Raw genomic sequence first — 23,550 nt, forward strand, 5'->3', positions numbered from 1 at the left:
ATCTAAGCATTTCACTTCCTGGACAAAAAAAAAACAATCCATCAATCGTGAAAGAGAAATGCAAACAGCTTGAAAAATAGAATGTATGTACGACACTCAGAATCAGTCTTCTGTGTAATCAACATTATTTATTAAACTTCGACATCACATCGTTCCCAATTTTCGGCAGGTGTTTGACAGAATTGTTCAACACACCTGTTATTATTTTTGCAATTGTGATCAACGATTTATGCAATTTCCAAGCCATCAATTTTCCTGGAATTTTTCGTACAGTTTTGTTCGTATCATTCGCACGATAACAACAACGCCACTTCATGATGGTTGATTTGTCAGGGAACGAAACCCGTTATTTCCCATTCATCCGTAAAACAGAGAAATCTCTCAGTCATGCTATAAGTGATCCCGCATATATCGGTCCTCGGACATCAATAACATATTTAACCCCAGTAATTTCAAACATAATGGTAATTTTATGACTTGCGTATGCTTACATTTCCTACAACAACCTAAAACTTTCTTCCTTCTGGTACCTTCGTTTCTCCACTTTGGTTCATCAACTATTTTCCTTCTACTTCACTACCTTCAACACTCACGATGGAAGTTTCCCAGCGGATGCTCTCCGATTTTTAGCAAATTGGTGTCAATCGATCAGAAATTTAATTAGTAAAAGACACAATCTCGAAATGCGTACGTTTAGTGGAAATATTTGCATCCGAAGAGGAGAAAGCGCGCAGTAAAGTTGACAAATTTTCTGCATTTTCTTCTCTTCGGATGCAAATATCTCTGCCAAATGTGCCCATTGGGAGATCGTGTCTTTTACAAATTTAATACTAATTAAATTTGTGATTGATTGGCTAAAAATCTGAGAGCATACGCTGAGAGACCTCCATTGTCACTCACACCTTGTCTGAGTGAAACTAAATTCGTAGCGTCGTATTTACTTTGGTGATCCCACCGTTCACTCTTTCGATTGTTTTGTATTTGAGTTTTCTAACCAATTACCACTCCGGTTTATTTAGCATTAACACTTTCCTACGTAGTGTATGTACTCAGACTTGAGACGGTTTTATGGTTTATTAGATACACACAGAGAGAGAAAGCAAAGTGTAAAACGGTAACCAAACCACCGAAACCTTAGTACCGCACCACTTTATTTTGCATGAACGCCCAAAGTTGCCACATTCCTTCCTAGTATTTCAAACCAGTTGCAGAATCTTTCACTCACTCAGTCGGACGCAAAGTGATTTCCATCCAATTACTGTGTAGACAAAAATCAGCAAAGACTTTTTATCACGTACAGCTCAATGTACGTTCATCACCTTTTACGAAAATAGACAAATAAAGCAAGTCCAAAGTCTCACATTTTTTCATTATGCACTTGTAGCACTTCTCGATCGGCAAACTTTTCCTTTTCATGAATATCTACCGATCGAGTCGTTCCTTGAAAATATTGGTTCAGAAAAACAATTAAGAATACATAAGGTTGCAAACTAAATACGAGCAAATGTCACTTTCGCAATAACAACCGAATCAAAAATATGTCCTGTTTTCGTCAAAGTTACGTATGAATAGGTTTCCGAACAGATTGCGAGGAGTGGTTTGTGTGGTCTCATTGTACAAGAAGGCGTGCAGTGGAAACTAGTTGAATCCTAATTCGTGTAAACTTTTGGTGAAAGTGAGTGAAATCTGTGTTCACCTGTCAACCCGTTTTCCCGTCTTAACCACGGAAAGCAATCATCATTGTTATAACATAACACGATCTGCTGCGTAACGCGACAAATGTCAACTTCAGCCTGTGGTCCACTACGTTTTGAGACGGGTTCAATTTAATTTGATTTCTCAGTTGTGAAAGGGTTGCCGATGCGAAATTAGCAAAATGAGTGACAACGACTATTACTCCGATTCCAGTCCGGAGGCACAGGATAAAAAGTGGAATAGAGATATTACGAGTGTGTATGCGGAGGTTAATCGTCTCAGGGAAACGTTGGAGGAGAGAGACAAAGAGATTATCAGGTTGCAGAGGGAGACGCATAAGTTGAAGGTTATTTAAAAAGTAGTAATAATGGAGGTTTCGTAACGTATGGTCACAGATTTTGAGCAAACTTGTGTCAATCGAACACAAATTTGATTAGTAAGGATATTGCAAAAGTTATGATCTGCCAGAGACAGAGATATTTGACAGAGATATTTGTACCGAAAGAGGAGAAAACGCGCAGTAAATTTGGAAAATGCAAAATTTGTCAACTTTACGGCACGCTTTCTCCTCTTCTGATGGAAATATCTCTGCCAAAACCTGCGTATTATGAGATCGTGGCTTTTGCATATTTCATATTAATTAAATTTATGATCAATTGACCCCAGTTTGATCAAAATCTGACTGCATACATTGGGAGACCTCCTTGATAAGTCGGAAGCGATAGCATAATTAATAAATATTTGCATACAATGCAAATAAATATTTGCATATTATTTCAGTCTGTCATCGAAAAATCGGAATTGCGCCGAATTCCATCCCTTTCCTCTGGAAATTCTGGAACGGGTACTGTTGGATCTCTTGGAAGCGGTGGTGGTGGTGGAGGCGGCAACAGCGGGGGCGGAGGACACCAGAAAAAGTGTGGCGTTTCTGGAGAAAGCTGTTCCTGGAATGTGTCCCATTCTTCAGAGGACGAATCATCCGACGCCGCTTCGACGACCGCGATTTTAAGCGGAGGAGGAGGAGGACCAGCCAAGTCGGCCTCGACTCGAACCCTCGAAGAGCCTCAGCGACACCATAAGGATTTTAGAACACGGCAACTCATCCGGGCAGCATTGGGAGATAATGACTTTCTCCAAAATCTGGACCGAGAACAAATCCGGGATATGGTTGACTTCATGTGTCCGCAGACATTTTCCGTTGGCGAGTTTGTCATTCGCGTAGGGGAACATTATTTTAGTTTGGAAATTAAGATCTTAAGTAGTCTGTTGGATTAGACATGCTCTATATGTGAGAAAGGGGGAAGTTATGCGTCCGAATAAGAAAGACAAACAACATATTTTGAGTATCAAAGGAGGCTGAAATAACATACATATTTATTGACGAACAACGGTATTACAGGACCCCGTAACGCTTAATTTCGAATTATAAGTTTAGAGACTAAAATTTAACAAATTAGCGTTGCAACATTCTACCACACAAATTGGGGTTGTCCATTAATTATTGGAATACCATTTCCCTCTCTCCTCACTACAATTGTACATCCTGTTTTAAATTCGAAAAGGCGTCTAAATACAATATCGTAGTGGATAAGTTGTCCAGTCATGGGTCGAATTGGATGTCCTTTGAAGTCTTGCTTAAGTATTGTTTCCATCAACGTCGCCAAAATTCCCATAAATTCAGCGTGTTTGGCGCGGGTTGCAGTCTCCTCCGGGTACTCTTCTTCTTCCAAGATGTCCTGGGATATAACATAATAATCCCCTTTTTAGCGTCCCCTTGGGTGGGTGCCACAATTCAACTTGTAGTGATGGGGCTGGTGGTGGTGGAGCTACCAGTGGTGGGTGGAATATTGGCTAAAAATGCATAATTAACACTCATTAGACACTTGTCAAAATCATTCATCGTCATCAAATTATTGTAAATTCAATTTCCATTACCCATTAGTTTAACTCTATGCAGAGGTCCATCTCCATGTTGCATGTAGAGGTTAAAAGTGACGGGCGCTCCTGCCATGTGTGGGAGTGGCGTGGTAGGGACGTACTCCATGACGCGATCCCCATATGTCAAAATGAGTCGCGGTGGTGGTGGAGATGGAGATGGGGGTGCGTCAAAAGTATATTCCGCCTTCTCCTTGTCCGCAGAGTGGTGGGTGGAACGAGGGGAGAGTTGGTCGTCTTCGTCTTCCACTTGACCCGCAGAGTGGTGATCGGGGTCAGAGGTGGGCTCGTCATCCGAATTTGAGTGGTCGGTGTCATTGGAATGGGCCGAGTTGTCACCATCATCCGTGTGATCAGAGTGGGGATGGGCTTGTCCGAGTTCGGAATCCGAGTGGTCACCTTCATCCAAATGGGGGTGGTCGGTATCAGTCTGGTCAGAATCCGAGTCGTCATCTATTTCCGTGTAGCATACCTTCTTCCGTTTCCTCATACTTCCTAAAAAAACAAATAAATTTAAATGCATTAACAATAATAATTGACCTTGTTGTTGCGGGAGTAAAATCGATTAGGAGGGTGGATTGGAAACTCACGCCTTGTTTCCGTGTTGAGGTGGTCAGTATCAGGGGACAAATCCGAGTCGTAAACAAGGGGTTCCATTTGAGGGAAGTCGGTATCAAGGGGGAGAGTCCGAGTTGTTTTCCGCGAGGATCGTCTCTTGGGGGGCATCCTTGCGCCCTAAAAAGGACTGAAACAAGGAAATAAAGGATGGAAAGAGTGGAAGATTGGAAAAGTGTTGAGGAGAAACGAAGAAAACGTGTAACTTGCTGGCAGTGCAGACGAGTTGTGTGAGAGCTTCTTCATTTTAGTCCCTTCATGACAAAAGGACGCCAAACTTTCGTTATCAGTTGATAAGAAGCCGGTGAGGAGGAGGACGAAGGTAGCGTATCTGTGGTTAAATGGAGAGTTCACTTCCACAGCTCAGAGAGAGAGAGTGCTAATTTTAGCTCCATTTTTTCTTTCTCGAGGACAAGGGACGCCAAATTCTCGTTAGTAGATAGTAGATAAGAAAGGAGAGTTTGGAATGTGGCGATGGTTAATTTTTGGAAATATGTTCATGCCCATTTCGAGTATCAAAAAAAAACATTTTGTTATTCTCATTGACTGAATTTTATTTTGTAGCAACTTATTATTCCATAGGAGGGGGAAGTTGGTACGTAAATGATAAAAATCAAAAAATGTTTCTCATAGAATCTGTATGTTGGATAATTCATATTAATCCCTTTTTATTTGTAGGATCTCACTTGTACGTCTCGGCGGAGGGGACATTTTATGTTTCGCAGGACACTCGAACTTTGGGGACTTTGAAATCAGGAGTGGCATTCGGGGAACTGGCGTTGCTCTACAATTGTAAAAGAACGGCGTCGGTGAGAGGTACAGAAGAAAAATTAGTATTCTTCTATTAATATAAAGATACAGTAATTGGGAATAATTATTATCCAGCAATCACGGAATGCAAAGTATGGGCCCTGGAAAGAAGAGCGTTCCGAGTCGCAATGGTGAAAGCAGGAATGCAAAGGATTAAGGATCGTCTTGCATTTTTAAAATCGGTCCCCTTGCTGAAGGGCTTGGATGCTGGGTCACTTGGTCGAGTAGCAGATTGCTTAGAAGTGGTAAGTTAAATATGATAAGTATTGCACAGAGTTTAGTCGGTTGGACACATTTTCTGATCCGTCCGAACCGAATCCGAATATTTCGTAGAATTGAAAAAACCGAATTGTTCGTATTCTGTCACTTTTTCTGATCCATTAGAACCAAATCCTAAATTTCGGGTAAAAATACCCATCCGAATTTTTTGGCTGAAAACATATCCAAACCGAACCGTTCAGATTCGGTTCGGATCAACACTTCACCCGAAAGTCGGATAACCGATGCAGCTCTGCATTGTATTTTACTAGATAAGAAGGATATGATAAGTTGCATTATTTTCATCGCGCAGGAACGATATCCGCAAGGATCGTTTATAATTAGAGAAGGCGCAGCTGGCGATACCTTCTTCATAATCAGCGAGGGACGCGTCCAGGTGACCACTTCATCCGACATGTCGGACGAGACTGGAAATGACCCCGCAACCTTTTTTGGAAATCATCCCGCAAAGAATTCATCCTGGCTGCAAGAACCACAAATACAAATTCCCACCGTGAACGTGGAAAGCTATGAAAATTCGTCATCTCCATTTCAACGAAGCGAATTGTTACCACAGCCTCAGCCAGTCGCCAGTACCAATGGAAAGCAGACGGCGAGTGTGAGCCCTTGGCAAGTACTGCGAGAACTTGGACACGGTGACTATTTTGGAGAGCAAGCCCTGCTCCATGAAGAGCGACGCAGCGCAAACGTAATCGCCATCACGGACGTGGAAGTGTTAACATTGGATCGGGAATCGTTCATGCAATTGATTGGAGATTTGACCGAGTTTAATTTAAATCGGAGACCGTTACAGTCCTCGTCATGTTCCGAGTTGAATATGTTGGCTAATTCGGGTAATTGCATAAATTAAACTGCGTTTCATAAGTGATAAGATCGAAATTTCTGGCGGTACAATCGCGTCAGTGTTTCAGGTGAAAGTAACCACGTATAAGAAAGTGGTTTCTTGCAGTTATTTTGACCTGCTAGAAATGTAAGGCGCAAGAATCTACTTCCCGCCGCTATATCTCATACGGCACGTGGCCAGGAGGCGCATATTTCTTGCACTTTCTCCCAGTTTCTTGCATCTCGCATTTCTTGGGTTCTTGCTTTGCAGTGCAAGAAATGTACCAAACCCGCAAGAAACGAAATTATGAATCACTTGTCCATTTATTTAACATTGGAGTTTAGTTTATTTAGGCATATAGATTTGCATATCAGGTTTTCAAATAATTCATATTTTTTGTAAGACGAATTGTGATGTCTTCTTTGATTCGTTTAAAGAGTCGAACCGGACTTGGACGACGCATGACAGATTTGATGAGGTTGGCTGTTCCAAGAAGCAGCTATCATGCTCCTTGCCAAACCCGATCCTTGACAGAGAAAGGTGTCTGAAACATGATGACTATGATTTCTCCAAGTTGAGACTGGACGATTTAGAGTTCGTGGCAACACTGGGCGTCGGTGGATTTGGTCGTGTCGAACTAGTCCAGGTAGTCAGTCATGCACTATGCTTGATCATTTATTAATTATGCATGCAATCTCTTGAGCTGGTCAAGAAATCAAATAAATAAAGTCGATGACCGGAGCTTTGGAACTTCCACGTTTAATTTGTATTTTGTTCTGCACGCAGATCTCGTACGACCCTAATCGAGTCTTTGCATTGAAATGTTTGCCAAAAGCGCACATTTCCGCGACACAGCAGCAAGAGCATGTTTTCTCGGAGAGGAATATCATGCTATCTTGCAAATGCCCTTTTATTGGGAGGTACATACAATAATTATGGTGTGAAATACAATGATAACTTTATGTAACTTGACTGTTTTTTGGTGAAGAATGTATCGAACGTTCAAGGACACAAAGTACGTGTACATGTTGATGGAAGCTTGTCTCGGTGGTGAAGTGTGGTATGAAAACCATTTAAATTATGAAAAATATGAACATTGATATGTGTATAAGACGTAAAAATGTATATTTAAATGTAGGACTGTCCTCCGGGACAAGGGCTCTTTTGACGAAACTTCCACCCGATTCATTGCTGCTTGTGTTATCCTCGCTCTGGAATATTTGCATGAACGATCAGTAATTTACAGAGATTTGAAACCGGAGAACTTGATGCTGGCGAATGATGGCTACGTGAAATTGGTAACATTTTTAATAAAGGATTTATGAAGTAAATTTCTGAGATATGTAATTTATGCCTTAGGTTGACTTTGGATTCAGCAAGGTTGTATCCGCAACCTCAAAAACTTGGACTTTTTGCGGTAAAAAATATTAATCATTTTATGATGAGCTGACTTTATCACTAAATTTCATTAGGCACTCCTGAATATTGTGCTCCCGAAGTAATTTTGAACAAGGGTCACGATCACAGCGTGGATTTCTGGGCGTTTGGAATTCTTTTATTCGAACTGCTAACTGGCTGTCCTCCGTGGGGCCCGATGGCAGAAAATTGTTCTGGATCAGACCAAAATTCTGACCCGTTGGTAACCTACAACGCAATTTTGAAAGGGATCGAGTCTGTCCATTTCACAAAATCTGTAAGCAAAGGGGCAATCTCGCTGATTCGGAGGTTGTGTCGCCAAGTTCCTGGGGAGCGTCTGGGTGTCCGGAATTTTCGAGAGATTAATTCCCACCGCTGGTGGCAAGGGTTTGATTGGGAGGGAGTCCGACACCGAAGAATGAAACCTCCGATACGCCCAAACCTTCGAGCACCGGCAGATACGTCAAATTTCGACAAATTTGAATTGGAAATACAAGACGTACCCGACGATTTTTCCGGGTGGGATATGGAGTTCTGAATTTATATGTATTTATTTACTAACATGTTTACTCGTCAAATTGGCGAATTAACTAAATGCAGTGGCCGCAGAAACCGTGGGGACATTAACATTGTAGGATAGGGGAGAGAGGGGTTTATATATACCTGAGCAGATAAGTGGATCATCGAATATCCGTGAGGACATTATTGTCCCTTTGTCCCTCATTTCCGCAGCCACTGTATCTATACATATTTTGCGAAAATACTTAATTCTATGCTTGGCTAAATGAAATATGTCATTTCCGCGTATTTATTACGATTTAATTATAGTCCTTAGCTTTGAGTAGCGTTAAATTGCTTTTCTGCTCTATATTGCTTTATCCACATGTAATATTTACGTATTACGGTCTACTTGCCTACTTTAAAAGGATGGAATAAATGATGGCGTTCGATTTTCCAACTGTAATCAATACTTTCATGAAATGCTCACTTATTTTCCCGACTTTTGTACATATGTACACACGACAAAAATTGGTGTGGCGTGGCGTGGTAGGTTGATACGCAATACATGACTATCCATATCCGTTCTTTATTGGAAATTTATTTCACATTACTTTTTCAGGGTTAGGTATCAATCAATGGTCGTATAGTACATGAGAGGTGAAAATATTTTCATACATAAACATGTAGCGACACTAAAATTTTGGCAGCTTTTCAAAAATCCATTCTTATTTAAACCATCATTTCCTGTAAATAAATTTTATTTACATGATGTAAATTCGTGCTTAAACATGCACTGATATTATTTCAGTCATTCAGTGATACCATGAAAATTTCGACAGCTTTTTCAAAATACCCACTTTTCTTCTCATTGTAAAGTCCATCCAATAAATAAATTTTTATTTATATAATGTTCACTTTTGAGAAGGAAATGAACTCCTCATGATCAAAATAGTCCAAAAAGTAGGACTCTCACCCCTCCAACTCATTTCCTGAATGCACTTTAACGGAGAAAGTCGTCGGTCGTCTCAGGAAGAGTAAAGAATTACTGTGTCCCCAAGAATGAGTGAGCATATGCACTCAAACGTATGACATCCCTCACCCTAACCACATTTTGTCCATTTTCCTCCTCACCGTACACGGGTGAACTAAATAAAATCCAAAAAACACGCAACCCAATTTTCAAACACTCACTCGGGAGAAGCTTCCATAAGTCGTCGTCGTCGCTTACTCAGGTCCGCGTCCGACGTCCGACACTAAACATTTAGCTGGGTGTTGCATGGTGGGGAAAATTACTTACTACCAATATTGACGACTTCAGTCGGCAAGTGTCAGTCCATCGGTTTGGTGGGAGTGAGAGTGCAGTGGAGAAAGTGTTTGGACACAATTGTGTGTTTTTACAATGGAAAACTGACTGCCCACACAAAATTCACGTTCGGAGAAAGCTGCATTAACACTAAAATTCATTTTATTCTCAAATATGTACATCATGAAATTGGTAGCGCAAAGTATCCCAGAATAATATAGGATTTAAATTGATAAGTGAAATCGTCATCATCATCAACGTGAGTCATCGTGTTTGAGAAAAATAAGTGTCGTTTCCTAGAAAATGAGTGATATGCACACTCAAGTTTGATTGACTAAAACTTTCTCCAACCAAATACCAAGTTCCTACCTGTCTCACCAATCACGTATGAATTCCTCTTTGTCACCGTGTGTGATCCGAGTCAACATATATAATTCGGCTTTCGTGTGTGTGTCCATGTGCATGTCAGCGAATGAGACGACTTCCTCATAACTCATCAAGAAATTAGACAAAACAATTGGAATAAAAAGCCAGCAAGAGATACATACCTTACTGAACTGAACTGACCAATCAAGCCAGCTCGGACAATGACACTATTATAGTTGTACCTTCATATGGATACCGGTAGTTCAATCCACTTGACTCTGTACATACATATCGGTTCAATTGGTTCTAGGAAAAGAATAACCTTACTTGAACTAAACAAGCACCGAAATGCCGAAGTTGAATATACGGTTTGATAGACGCTGCTGGTTATGTATATGGAATGGAAAATCGAAGCTTGTCTGTCGGTGATAAACGATAAATAAAAGCCATCCTCGTCTCAAGTGGAGTGGACACAACAACACGACACAATTTTCGCAATGGGGGAGTGCTCGGAGAAAGTTCAACAGCAAGTTGTTGAATTATTTATGCGGATGTGATGATGTAAATGAGTCATTCGTCACTCACCTGGCCGTAATCCTGTTACAAAATATTTAAGTGTTTGCTGCCATATTTTTCTCGGAATTTTGTTGCCTGACTGGAAAAAATAGTTATGTAAATGAAAGAAGGACCGGTATTTTTCTGGGAATTTTTCTAACGTGGTGAAAGTACTGCATTTATGATGTTTTAACGACGGTGGATAACCATTTAGGAATCACAATTTGACTGAACAAGAGCTGCCGTTTGTATTATTTTTTTTAAATTAGTGTAAAAGAAATAAGATAAGTCAAAATGAGTTCCGTGTCGATGAGTCTGGTGTGGTTGTTGACGTTAACGGGCTTCTCTTGCGGGAATTTTCCCTTGTTAGACGTGGATACAAATATGAGAATCGTGCTGGTTCCTCAAGACACTCCGGTAAGTAGCTGACTGAACATTATGTCTCTTTCTTCTTCAGTTGATTGAGGACTATTCTCTTTGTCACGCGAAATAGCTCGAGTATGACAAATATATATCTATATCTTACGAAATATGAGTGCTCTATGTATTCCTCAAGTACTTATCATCTTGACGATTTTGTCAATGTCGCTTTTATCTGTCAACTCTTATTTCTCAGAAATTCGTTATCCGAAAGTGTGTAAAATTTGGTAATAACTTCCTACAGGATTGGTAGTAGTTTGTTTCTGAGTGGTAAATTTTTCATTATGACAACCTTAGTAAACGGTAATGCCCATTATTACCAGTACCGGTAGAGTCATGTGTGTATGTATGTACTCCGGTCAGTAATGATTTAATACCAGTTTTCTAAAAGTGAAAGTCGGACGTATACTTACTTACGTAATAAATAACTGAATTACAGGTTGGCACGATTATTTATCGTCTCCGTGCATCCGACTCGGACAACAACTTTCCCCTGTCGTTCGAAGTGCTGGGTGCCGTGGGAAAGTCGTTATTAAGTCTCAACTTTTTAGGCTGTGTGGAAAGTGAATCTTTGTGCCAAGCTGATGTCGTGCTCAAAAAGCCGTTGGACAAAATTAGAAATTACGAGTTCCAACTTCAAGTGAAAGACACTACTGGTGACTACACCAAGGTCCACGCCATGATTCAGGCTACCGCTGGGATGTCAAATTTTAATCCACTCTTCGGCCAGAGGATCCTTCATTTAGTCGAGGTGAGTCGAATCCATATGTAAAAAATGTGAATTAAATTTAGTAATTTGCTACCGGATTGGTAGTAGTTTGTTTCTGACTGGTAAATATATCATTACCACGATATTAATGCTCGTTATTGCCGTGCAGGCCAACAATTTTATGATTGTTATCAGCCGAGGTACTATATAATTCCACCGTTTCGGTAATAATTTATCACCAAAAGGTAACATATATACAGGGCTAAATCATGCCCTGCCCTCAATGTCAACGCTCTGGTAATAAAAATATTACCGACACCAGTTATAATTTCTTACCCTCAGAAGACAATTACCAGTGGTAATTTACCACGCGGTAAAATTGCACAGTTCTTCCGCCGGTAGCAATCGTATCGCAAAAATTATTAAAAGTGTAGAGTCATGCAGATGTATGGTCTTCGGCCAATTATGATTTAATACCGGTTGTCTAATCCTAAGAGAGTGTGTATCTAGGCTAGCAAAAAAAATGGTAAAATTAGGCCAAGTAACGTAATCACTTTTCAAAAAATTGCATCATGCAGCCTACTTTTAGACTTGACCTGTCTATGTATTCGATCATAATAATAATAACGAATAAATCCGTTATCTTGGTTTTCTACTTGCAATAAACGCGACGAATGGATGCATGCTTTAGTGCAGCAGGTGTGACAGGAAAGTCATCAATAAAATGTCAGGAGCTTTCATTCTTCTCAGAACCCTTTACAAATATTAGCTCCGACTCTGAGGTGGGAAGCAACCGGGATGAGAGAAATTAGAAAAGTGCATGCGTATCAATTTGGAAAACTGTTATTGTTCCCTGGTTGAGTGACAAGTACGCTGAAAAGCTGGGTTTTTTGTCATGTTTGCTTTGTGGGGGTACATACGTACGCTTGTTTATAATCTATGAAATAATGCTCTCCTCTCTGGGAATTCTCTACCATATTAATTCATATGTTCTCAAATTGGCGTCAGGTGTTAAGTTAGCAGTGCTTCGTGCAATTAACCACTTGCTAGAAATAACTGCAAGAAGTGGTTTCTTGCAGGTATTTTGACATGCAAAAAATCCAAGGCACAAGAAACTCGTTTCCGCACTTGGCTAGATGACGCATATTTCTTGCACTTTCTCCCAGTTTCTTGCACCTTGTATTTCTCGCGTTTCTTGCTTTGCAGTGCAAGAAATGTGGCAAACTCGCAAGAAACGAAGCACTGTATTCTAAGCTAAAATGTAAAATAATCCAGGCTACTGCATTTCACGGGGTACGCACTCTTACAAATTGGTCATGATCAATTTACTCGTATGTACGGTAGTTCTTCTACTGTATGTACATGTGTATGACATGGAGTTTGTATGGTCGATAATCTAATAATCTAATTTAAACCTGGACAAGTGAAGGCTACACACATTGCCATTGTCTGTTGAGACATTAAGCTATTTTTTAGTACCGAACCCTCCCAGAATAACCTTCCTCCCTTCTTCCATTCTTTCCCCTTGTTGTGACTCGAGTGCATTTGTAAAGTCCATAAAAATAGCCGATGCAGTAATGGACAGCGGGGGTGATGCATTATGCGATTGAATAAAAGCACACCATTCCGGGTGGGAGAAGTGAAAGCCAACTTATTCCCCGAAAAATATGTAGAACACGGTGACTACATATGTGAGTTTACTACTTGAAGGTGCCTGTTAATAGTAATTAAATATATGTACATACATAATTCTCAAAATGCCTCAACTTTCGTGGTACAAAGACAAACACAAATTTTCCCTAAATTGATAGGATAATTGATGTCCATACGACTATTTATTTACAAATGGACAACAAAATCAATGGGCCTCATCAGACACACGAAAAAATTGTCGCTTCGAATTTCGCTTTGTTTTTCGCTTGTCGATAGCATTGCCAAAATTATGAAAATTGCAAAATTTTGTTGCGACTTCAGCTAACCGACCTTAACCCCACTTCTGATAGGAGTTTCTGTTCGCTTATCCAAGAGCTCGCTTATCAGGAAGTAAGCGAAAAACGAAGCGAAATTCTAAGGGACGATATTTTCGTGTGTCTGAGGAGGCCCAATGACATTTATAAATGTCAAATCGCTGCTTTTGTTGTACGTCGTACTTATTTGCTCAATGCGTGCCAATCATTTTATTTGATCAGTCATGTTCTATTTTACTGACGCATTGTTTGTTTTTTTATGTGTAATGTCAGTGCATGCATATTTTTAAGCAAGCACAAAGTGTAAAAAACATTCGGCAACGCTTCAAAAGAAAGCCGGTTACTACGTCTTTATTAAGTGTTACACATTCCCTTAAAGTCAATGACTTTCTCCCTGATGAAAAATAGCCATTCTTTTGTTTTATGTAGTACCGTTCACCTCTGAAATTACAAATACGCCGTAAGCACACTTCTGCTACCTAGCACGTTTAAATTAGTGAAAGTACAAGTCCTGCAGGATATTGCTTTTCTTACCTCATTTAGGTCAAGCGAGTAGGCACGGCAAAAACGCCCTCCAATCCAATCCACCCTCACATATGTATAGGAAAAGGATATTTGTTTGCATTTTTGTCTGGCGTATGTATTCATATGCAGTTTTATGTGGCTGGATTTTAACCGTTTGGGAGTTTCTTAATGTAGAAACACTTCAACGTAGAAGGACTGGCTTACCACACGCAATTCTCACATTGATGTCATCGGTTTCTCCATTTTGTCCCCCTTCTTTCTCACCCTCGCCACTTTACTTTCTCCAGTTGTAGTAAATTTGTAAAATATTTTTTTCAAAAAATATGAACAAATTTTATTTATTGCGAGTGGATTTGAAACACATGCATTATTTATGTATAAAAAATGCATACAAATTAAATTTGTCGGTTTTTCATGATACATAATTCATTCATACATACGTTATCTCAGAATTGAAAATTGTGCCCACGCAAATTCGTAAATTCGTTTCCAATCAATGAATTTTATAATTATTGATCCGACTCTATCAATGTATTTTGAACCACCAAACTTTTCTGTGGTCAGACCATGGCTTTCATTTTGCATGTGCAGCCAAGTGAGAATGAGGTCATTGTGTTTTTGTCCACTTGAAGCGAAACGGAGCCAAACAATAATACTAAAAGGTATCCAGTCGATTCGATGCCTTTGTTTGTGGGCCAAAATGTTACGTTTTTGCATGCATGCAATGTTTATGACTCAAAAAGTTGACGTGCCCAGTTATATAGGTGGACAACCACGACTTGATAAATATTTGGGGTAGAAATCAATTCAATTATGGATCGGGTATAATAAGCTGCTGCCTGCGACATGCTTTATTAATTGGACCGTAATTAATGCGATGGAATAAATGGGGCGGCAGACAGACAGACAATTGGTGCTAATTTTGTATTCTCTCTTGCTATTATTTTAGGACTGCAAGGAGGGCACGGTTCTGGAGAGATTTGATGTTCTTAAGAACGAGCTAAATTCTCGGATTGTCCATTTGGAAATAAGGGTAAGTTTAACTTGAGAAAATCATAGGGAAGGGACGCCGGCATGCAATTACGCCATTTTTCTATGCTGCAAATTTTCCTTGGCGTTTGTTTTCCCCAAAAGAAAGAAACACAACCGATTCGTCATCCTCAATAATAATCCGCACTCCATCATAACAAAAAGAAGGCGAATAATAATAACCAGTGGCCGCGGAAACAGAGGGACAATGTCCCCACGGTTGTTCGATGTCCCCATCATCTGCCCATGTTATATAAGCCCCTCCCTCCCCTATCCTACAATGTTAATGTCCCCACGGCTTCCGCGGTCCCTGATAATAACAATGACTAAAAGTTGTACTTGGGTTTTTGAAATGTAGGACAAAGAAGAGAGAATTGGGTTGAAGCAAAGACTGGTCTCCAACAATCTGACGGAGGGGACGCTATTTCTTAAGAGAAAGTTGGACTATGAGACTCAACCTTGGTTTACATTCCAACTTTTAGCAATGGTGAGTTTAGCCCTGTAGTAGTGCGTATGTGGTAATGCATAATAATGAAAGTTTGCGACGTAGGAGGGTGGGCAGTTAACCTATTTATTAATGAGAATTGTGTGTATACAAAGACATTAATGGTCTCGCCCCACAATAATTTTCTAGAACGGATGGACCAATACAAGTACGGACACGAGGAACATATTAGTATCGGATGTCATTGTGAGTTTAAACTTTATTTGTATGCGTGTTATTTTCAGTGTTTTGGTTTGCTACATTTCTTGCGGTGAAAAGCAAGCAGTGCAAGAAATGGGGGGTGCAAGAAATTGAAAGAAAATGCAAAAAATTTGCGCCATCTTGCGAAATATGCATTTCTTGCAGGTCAAAATACATAGCTCGAAGAACCCACTTTGTTTCTATTATTTCTTGCAAGGCGTTACTTTCACCCGAAACACTGGGCATTATTTAAAAAATTTCTGCTATAAGAAAATCCTTATAAGAAGATAATACCCAGATAGGAGCTTTCTCTTTTTGGCTTATTACGAGATGTGCGTGCAGTTATCTTATCGTGGAAAATGAAAATTACTTCAATTCCAGTAGTCAAATTCCTTTCAATGCTATCAATATAACTGACCATAACTTGTGGGTACTGACAGGTGGCAGTCCACGATGTTCAGGATTCTCCACCCGTATTCACCCTACTTCCAGCGTCGGTCGAGCTTAATAGCTCCATAAAAATGGTAAGTTATTATATTTGGCTTGGTCTACATTTGCGGAAAGGGAATTATTTATTTATGGTGAGATACATTCATAAATTGACGGATGAATAGGGTGACCTGGTGGTTAGAGTGGAGGCGGAAGATGGTGATAAGCAAAACAAAAGACTGATTCGCTATGGTTTCCTGACTGACAACAACCCTTTCGTCGTCTTCTTCGATCTTGACCCCATGACCGGTAATACATTTTTTCTGGTTTTTATTGCACTTTTGTATTGTACATGTTTAGCAAGTAGGTAGCATATTTACAAATACTTTACTGGTTTATGGAGCTTGGCGAGAAAAATATTAATGTGGACGACCACACCTCTAATAGTTCAGCAAATGTGCTTTCACCTCCGCTTTCTATTCTCTATGTTAAGATTTAGATGGCATATAGCCCCCATATAGCCCCCATATGAACTTAACCCAATTTTCCCATTTTATTGACAAACCTCATTTATGTATAGTCGGCTATAAGGTGATTGATGAAGAGGGTAATCCATCAATAAGTTTCAAGGTAGATGATATTATAACGAACCAACCACAAACCCTGAGGCATGCCCGTTACACATATATTTTCAGTCAGTAAGTAGGGAACAAGTTTAATTGAAGGTAATTTGGAAAGTCGGACAATCTGATCGTCCCTTGTCACGACACGGGTACGGGTTTTGGGTGTAGAACATTAGGCGACGGTCTCGTATTTCCTTCATATTTAAATGAATATAGAATATTGGAGGAAAGACTGAAAGAACAAGAAATTTAGTTCACGCCGGAAGTCTCAACTTTCTCGATGAAGACGTACCCGTTGTAAAAAACAAATTATGAGCAAGGTCGTTTGATTACCTTCGCGATTGTTGTTGAGAAAGGTTGATACAGAGATTGGTTTGGTTTTTGGTGGTCTGGTCATAAACGCGTATTATTATCAAAACTGGGTGAAAACATGGTTTGTAATTACACTTGATCAAATGAATGAAAGGAGTAAAATGTGAAATTCTCAATCTTAAAATGTTTATTTCGGGGTCAAAACTTTACGATTTCTAAATAAAGCTAGAGTTTGCATGTTTGTTTTAGAAAATTTTACAAGGCCAAACTGTTACACGAACATGTACGTTATTACTTAATTTCAGGGGAAATTCGTTTAAGAAGGAATATTTCTGAACTGCTGGGAATTGCGAAACCGAATGAGCCCATTCGAATGACAATCATTGCTGAAGAAATTGTTCAGGAAAATGGAAGATTTGGTAAATCGCTGAATCCCACGTTGGAAAGGACAATGGGGAACATTACGTTTTGGTTTGGACGAGGAAATTCCTTGGGACCACCGGCTTTCTCTTCGGACAAGTAAATACTCAATAATTATTATGCTTTATTTGCACTATCAGCGTTTCGTTTCGCGGATTTGATACATAATTTGCACTGCAAAAGAAGAAACGCAAGAAATGCAAGGTGCAAGAAACCACAAGAAAATGCAAGAAATTTGCGCTATCAAAGCTGCGGGGCTTGCGCCTTCCATTTCTTGCAGGTCAAAATATTTACCTGCAAGAAACTACTTTTGTCCATCATTTCTTGCAAGTGGCTACTTTCACTCAAAATCCTGCAAAAATTTTTTAAAAATCTTATTTTTGATCAAAATTTCAGATACGTTGGAGAAATCCAGGAAAACAGTCAGCCTGGAACGTCCGTCAATTTCAGAGGATTATTCGGCTTATCAGTTTCTCATTCGAATCCGGGAGAAATCATTGCCCTCTCCATTCCCTCGACCTCTAAAGGATCCCCCAACTCAGACACCTACTCTCACCAAAGTCCATTTATTGGACCAATTAATTCTCGTTTTCCAACTCAAAATCAACTAATTAACACATTCGAACTCATTCCTTCTCAAGGCGTGGGCAACTTTTCCTTTGAGATACGAGTAGTCGACCCCAAACTTTTAGACTATGAGACGTATCATGAAATTAAGTTGATGGTGAGTGAGCGTAGTAATTTAGTTTAATGACTTAATACCAACCATGCATGCACGATTCTTCATTCATCTGATTGCGCAACCAGATAATGGCTTCAACTCAAGGAGGACTTTCTTCCGAAGTTGAAGTAACAATTCACATTAGAGATGAAAATGATAACCCGCCAGTCTTCTCCCAGTCCGAATATAAAGTCACCATACCGGAGCACAGGTTGACCATAGATTTATTTTAATTAGTGCTTAATTATCAAAGCATTGTCAAAGGGTTAACTAAGGATAAGTTTACAATTGTTTTCTTTAAATGCAAACAGTCCCGTGGGCACGAAGGTGATTCAACTCAAAGCCACGGATAAAGACTCCACCGGGACGAATGGGGAAGTAATGTATGCAAATCTCGTGGGTTCGGACGCTTTTCATCTAGATCCTCAAACGGGAGAAATTACCGTAGACAAACCTGAGCTTATCGATCGAGAGGTTGAATCAGGTAGTTAAAGACGATTTGGTTTAACTTATAGTCAAATTGTTCAATACTTTGATTTCCTTATGGCAGAGATAAGACTGTACGTGGAGGCGAAGGATGGCGGGTACACCGAGTTTTCGAACCCCTCAACATTGCGAAACATGGCGACGGCGACCATAATTGTGAAGCTGCATGATCAAAATGACAACAAGCCCGAATTTCTTATGAAATATTATCAAGCGGTACTAAATCCTGACATGGCGTCGTTTAAGACTCCTATCCATGTGAAAGCGTTTGACGCTGATGAGGGGCCCAACGGACAGATCAAGTACCAATCGTTGGACCCCAAGTTTTTTGTGGATCCGACAAATGGTATTCAATATTTTGATAATTTAAATTGGAAATTTTATTGGTACTTAATTATGAATTTTTAGGAGAGGTCCGAATTCGAGGCGTTTACAATAAGAGCCCATCAGCCGGGGATGGTCCATACTTGGGAGCGTTCAGAATAAGAGCGTACGATTTGGGAAATCCACAACAAAGCGCGGAAACCGTGGTACAGCTTTTTTCCGAGGAAATGGTCATACGAGAGATTCAATTTGTTTTTCCGGCTACTCCCGAAAAAATTAAGAAGAATCAGACCAACATTGAGAAAATGTTGTCTTCACTGACAGGTCGGATATATCAGAAATAGTTCTAAATTTGGAAAGTTCCCAGCGTGTGCTGACAGATTTTGGCCAAATTAGTGTCAATCGATCGCAAATTATTTAATTTGTATGAAATTTGCAAAAGACACCATCTAGATTTTGCAGACATATTTGCATCGAAAGAGGAGAAAGCGCTCCTTAAAGTTGAAAATTTTTACACTTTCCAAAAATTTACTGCGCGCTTTCTCCACTTCGGATGCAAATATCTTCGCCAAACGTGACCATTGGGAGATAGTGTCTTTTGCAAATTTCATACAAATTTGTGATCGATGGTCACTAATTTGGTCAAAATTGGAGAGCATCCGCTGGGAGACCTCAATTATAAGTGTCACATTTTAATAAAAGTTAAAATGTAGGAGGGATCGTGGGTATCCAGAAAATTACCCCGCTTTCATCAACATCAAGGTCTGGCCTTACTGACGCCAGTGGTAACAATTTACGGCGTATCAACAGTATTCCAAATGATGGGACCCCAATTGACGAGAATAATAACAACGACGTGTGGCCGAACGGTGAAAGTGCGGCTGGACGATCTATCATCCCAGCTCCACCAGTCGTTCCTACTTTGTCTCCGCAAAATTATGCGAATGCAAATACAGGAGATAAAGGTCCCGGGATTGGAGCCGGAAATACCGGGAGTCGAGGAAGGTCTGCTGACTTATCATCGGAAAAATCCCTTGTCATTGCCACCGTCCAATATCCCGTCCTGAACGGTCAACCCACACGGGTTGATCTTGCCGCATTTGAGAAAGCATATGGCGGAGGTGGTGGTGGAGACGTGAGAGAAGTTACAACTTTGCCAAGTCACGACACTGAAATGATTGTGAGTTCTTAATTAAAAAGTGTGGCTTTCATTTAATGAAAACCTGATTATTCAAAATCTTATTGCAGAAACTATATGAAGCCGAAAATCGTGCCTTGTTCTGGATTTTGATCACATTTCTTTTCCTACTACTGATCCTCTTTGCCATATTTTTGTGCTGCATTTACTGCCCGTGTTGCTGGCTGTATGGTCACTGGTAAGTTTTAAACAAATTTCAAGGTATTCAACTTCCTTATGAAATTGACTTAACTATCTCACCTTGGTCAGTTACAGTAAAGGGGTCAAAACTCCAGATGCGAAAGAAAGGGTGCGAGTGGAACGTGTCATCGTGGAAAAACGAGCCGGAGGCCGACATTCGAGAAAGACATATCCAGCCGAAGAAACAGAGGAGGATTCTGGCGATTTAGAAAGCGGAAGTTACCGACGTGGACCCCCACCACCGCATCACCACGTACGCAGAGAAGCGTGGAGTGGGGAGGAACATAAAAGCTCCTGGAGACGCGGGGGACCTCGGGCAAGATATCAAGAACGGCCCCCTACCCCGCACAGTACGTCGCACTAATTTATGTACTTAATGGGAATAATTATGAATTATTGTCATCTGAAAATTTCAGACAAACGTGACGGACAAAGACACAGAAGCCGACCCCAAGAAGCCGACGTATCTCTGGAAGACTGGGATTTTGAACCGTCTCAAGGACAAAGAGATAGAGCTGAAGAAATCGGACCCAGATGGCAGAATATGCAACACGTACAACAAGTCCACGTACTCCCCCCACAACAACAACCCCAAACTATTACGGTACCAGTCCCGCTGGCAATGATGCCGCTGCAAGTGCAACAACAGCTTCAGCAACAGGTTTGCGATCAAATTTTTGTTGTGTGACAATTTTTTTTGGTAATGTTTAAAATCCTCTCTAGATTCCCCAACAACAACAACAACAGCAACAAAGACGAGTCGGTTATGTAGGGCAGCAACATCCCGGCGATGAAGATTTTGTCCGTAGACATCGTTCCGACACAGGTGACCAAGTCTCAGGTCATTACATGCCGGCGGAAGTTGAACGCTCCCAGGTGCATATTCCCCGTCATTATCCGGGTGGGTCCGCCCCTGGACCGGATAGTGGAAAACAAAGGCAAACACGGTTTTTTAAGTAAGCTTTCGTCTCGTGTGGTTATGCATTATAAAAATACATCAGTGGCCGCGGAAGCCGTGGGGACATGTGGGGACATTAACATTGTAGGATAGGGGAGGGAAGGGTTTATATAACATGGGCAGATGATGGGGACATCGAAAAACCTTTGGGACATTGTCCCCACGTTTCCGCGGCCACTGTTTGACTACTTATTAGTTGAATGACCTAAAATAAATTAAATAAAACGTACCAATTTACAGAACCGAGACCGGCGAAGTATTACAATTCGCCGACATGGAGGGCGAAGAAGGCAAAGAATTGTTAATGAAGCGCTACATCGACGACCACCAGCAACAACACTTTGAACAATTAGCCGAAGGATTTAGCGGTCCACTCGTTCAACTCGATGATACCCAAGACCTGCAAGCCTTAAATAATGAAGCAAGCTTAGTTCCAGCTCCTTCCGTAGCCTCATCCGTGGATCGACCTCGTGCCGCCCTCATGACAAAACGACCCCATAAACTCACCACTAAAGAGATGGAAATTGCAGAACAACAAGATCAGGACGACGATGAAATATTAATTCGGGACGAGAAAACCAAAAGTAAGCGAAACAATAAGACCACCACAACAAAATCCAAGAGCAAACAAACCACCACAAAGTCATCCAAAGTCAGCCGTGAGAAATTGCTCAACAGCCGGGATGAAAATGGTGATGGAGATGATGACGATGATAATAATCTACAGAAAAGAAAGAAGCAGCAGCCGCTCGAACTGCAGGATCACGAAAGCCGGCGACATAATAAGGACGCTAATAAAGATAAAGATAAGTTGAAGGGTAAACGTCAACCCAACAGAAGATCTCATTCGTTAAGTGAGGAAATTGACAGTGACACTGAGGGTGACGGATCTGCAGGAAAGAATAGGAAAAAATCCGACTCGACTAAACCCAAATCGAAAAGTGTGAGTCGAAGTCGTAGCAAGAGTAAAAGCACTTCCAAATCTAAATCAAGATCTAAATCGGGATCAAGGTCGACTTCTCCAGTATTACGGGCATCCAAATCTAATTCCAAGTCCAAAAGTCCACCAGATGAAGATCGGGTGCCTGTGGATGAAACAGCCAAAAAGACTAAACAGCAGCCTTCCGCTGTGGTGCAACAACCTTCAAAAAGTTCCAGAAAAGAAATTGTAAAAGATTCACCCTCGGCGAAAGGAGGTGATCATCATCACAAAACTCATCGGAAGCATGGACGAAGATCTAAAGAGAAAGTAGTGCCGGATCCCCAACAGCAAACAATGGAACAGGAACTGCAAAAATCTGCTCCTTCAGATTCTGCTCAACCACTCGCCAACATCACCAATGTTCCCGTAGTTTCAGTCGAACAAGTGCAGCAAAGGTCAGCAGAAGATAATCAGCACGAGGCGGAAGTGGATATCAACATAATCCCACCCAGCTCGGCGGCCATGAGTGACGAGAATGATAACGAGAAGGCGAGAGAGAAAGTGGCAGAGGGGGAAATAAGGGATCAGGCTTATCAAGAGGGTGATAACCACCGAAACAATGACAGTGAGGATCATGAAGCCCAAGTGACCACCACCACCACAACGACAACCTCCACCTCACACCAACAAGTCGTCGAGGTGGAGGAACACGTACAACAAATCGTGCAGGAGGAAGCCCTTCATGAAAATGATGACGAAGACTCCGGCATTGGGATTTCCGGTGCAGGAACAAACATATCAAAACGTAACAGGATGCTGGAGAAAAAATCCGTTTTTACCATTGCTTATGATGAAGTCGCCCGAAAAACCTTGATGAGACCGGACACTGGTAGCAATAGTAATAATGAGGCAGAAGGTGGAGTTGCCTCGTAGTCAAAATAATAATAAAAAGATTAACCAAATTATGAATATTTACAAAAATTATGAATATTGTCCGTCTCAACGTCATCAAATTATGAATATTTACAAAAAATATTGATACAATGTATTATTTTATACTGGAAAAAAGGTTGTACCTAATTAACTATTTAATTAAATATCTGGTGAGTAAGACGATGACTTTTGTAAATGTACTCCAAACTACTAAACTATAAAATAAAGTGTATATACATAACGTTAATGCAAGGTTGAAATAAAATATGATAAGCTTTCTCCATCCAGAAATATTTAAACTTGCTTAATGGATATGGCCAGTGGCCGCGGAGGCTGTGGGGACATTGGGGGACGTTAACATGATAGGCCATCGAGGGGGTCATATAGCATGGGCAGATGATCGGCACATTG

The 23,550-nt window shown here is 40.6% G+C and overlaps 3 protein-coding genes across 3 annotated transcripts; 2 read left to right on the forward strand and 1 right to left on the reverse strand.

Annotated features, from left to right (window-relative positions):
* The first annotated feature begins 1,013 nt into the window (after positions 1-1,013).
* LOC110858853 (cGMP-dependent protein kinase, isozyme 1) lies at positions 1,014-8,533 on the forward strand. Its single transcript, XM_035858962.1, has 12 exons — positions 1,014-2,041; positions 2,476-2,913; positions 4,828-4,840; positions 4,924-5,061; positions 5,131-5,300; positions 5,627-6,167; positions 6,595-6,803; positions 6,944-7,077; positions 7,146-7,217; positions 7,296-7,455; positions 7,517-7,574; positions 7,630-8,533. The coding sequence occupies exons 1-12, from the start codon at positions 1,877-1,879 to the stop codon at positions 8,109-8,111; spliced, it is 2,580 nt and encodes an 859-aa protein (XP_035714855.1). The 5' UTR covers positions 1,014-1,876; the 3' UTR covers positions 8,112-8,533.
* On the reverse strand, positions 3,312-4,402 carry LOC118438514 (sarcoplasmic reticulum histidine-rich calcium-binding protein-like). The gene is made up of 3 exons (XM_035858963.1): positions 4,221-4,402; positions 3,631-4,125; positions 3,312-3,546 (listed from the first exon to the last, which is right to left on the reverse strand). Exons 1-3 carry the CDS (start codon positions 4,354-4,356, stop codon positions 3,488-3,490), a joined length of 690 nt encoding a protein of 229 aa, XP_035714856.1. The 5' UTR covers positions 4,357-4,402; the 3' UTR covers positions 3,312-3,487.
* A 467-nt stretch (positions 8,534-9,000) lies between the features above and the next one.
* Positions 9,001-23,394, forward strand: LOC118438494 (cadherin-86C-like). Its single transcript, XM_035858907.1, has 19 exons — positions 9,001-10,715; positions 11,158-11,469; positions 14,869-14,952; positions 15,307-15,435; positions 15,583-15,639; positions 16,074-16,157; positions 16,248-16,371; positions 17,303-17,516; positions 17,814-18,141; positions 18,225-18,349; positions 18,450-18,622; positions 18,689-18,970; positions 19,033-19,272; positions 19,662-20,128; positions 20,197-20,324; positions 20,396-20,676; positions 20,743-20,987; positions 21,050-21,282; positions 21,525-23,394. The coding sequence occupies exons 1-19, from the start codon at positions 10,593-10,595 to the stop codon at positions 23,137-23,139; spliced, it is 5,244 nt and encodes a 1,747-aa protein (XP_035714800.1). The 5' UTR covers positions 9,001-10,592; the 3' UTR covers positions 23,140-23,394.
* The last annotated feature ends 156 nt before the right edge of the window (positions 23,395-23,550 follow it).

This window comes from Folsomia candida, unplaced genomic scaffold (genome assembly GCF_002217175.1).
Source record: "Folsomia candida strain VU population unplaced genomic scaffold, ASM221717v1 Fcan01_Sc022, whole genome shotgun sequence".
NCBI classification, from domain to species: Eukaryota; Metazoa; Arthropoda; class Collembola; order Entomobryomorpha; family Isotomidae; genus Folsomia; species Folsomia candida.

Excerpts from the sequence above, each read along its gene's own strand:
- LOC110858853 (XM_035858962.1), top strand. The coding sequence starts at position 1,877 with ATGAGTGACAACGACTATTACTCCGATTCCAGTCCGGAGGCACAGGAT. Across the intron at positions 6,804-6,943 it reads GTCGTGTCGAACTAGTCCAG|ATCTCGTACGACCCTAATCG; the intron begins GTAGTCAGTCAT and ends TTCTGCACGCAG. Across the intron at positions 7,218-7,295 it reads TGTCTCGGTGGTGAAGTGTG|GACTGTCCTCCGGGACAAGG; the intron begins GTATGAAAACCA and ends ATTTAAATGTAG.
- LOC118438514 (XM_035858963.1), bottom strand. The coding sequence starts at position 4,356 with ATGCCCCCCAAGAGACGATCCTCGCGGAAAACAACTCGGACTCTCCCC. Across the intron at positions 4,126-4,220 it reads CCTCAACACGGAAACAAGGC|GAAGTATGAGGAAACGGAAG; the intron begins GTGAGTTTCCAA and ends TTGTTTTTTTAG. Across the intron at positions 3,547-3,630 it reads GCATAGAGTTAAACTAATGG|CCAATATTCCACCCACCACT; the intron begins GTAATGGAAATT and ends ATGCATTTTTAG.
- LOC118438494 (XM_035858907.1), top strand. The coding sequence starts at position 10,593 with ATGAGTTCCGTGTCGATGAGTCTGGTGTGGTTGTTGACGTTAACGGGC. Across the intron at positions 10,716-11,157 it reads TGGTTCCTCAAGACACTCCG|GTTGGCACGATTATTTATCG; the intron begins GTAAGTAGCTGA and ends ACTGAATTACAG. Across the intron at positions 20,988-21,049 it reads AACAACAGCTTCAGCAACAG|ATTCCCCAACAACAACAACA; the intron begins GTTTGCGATCAA and ends AATCCTCTCTAG.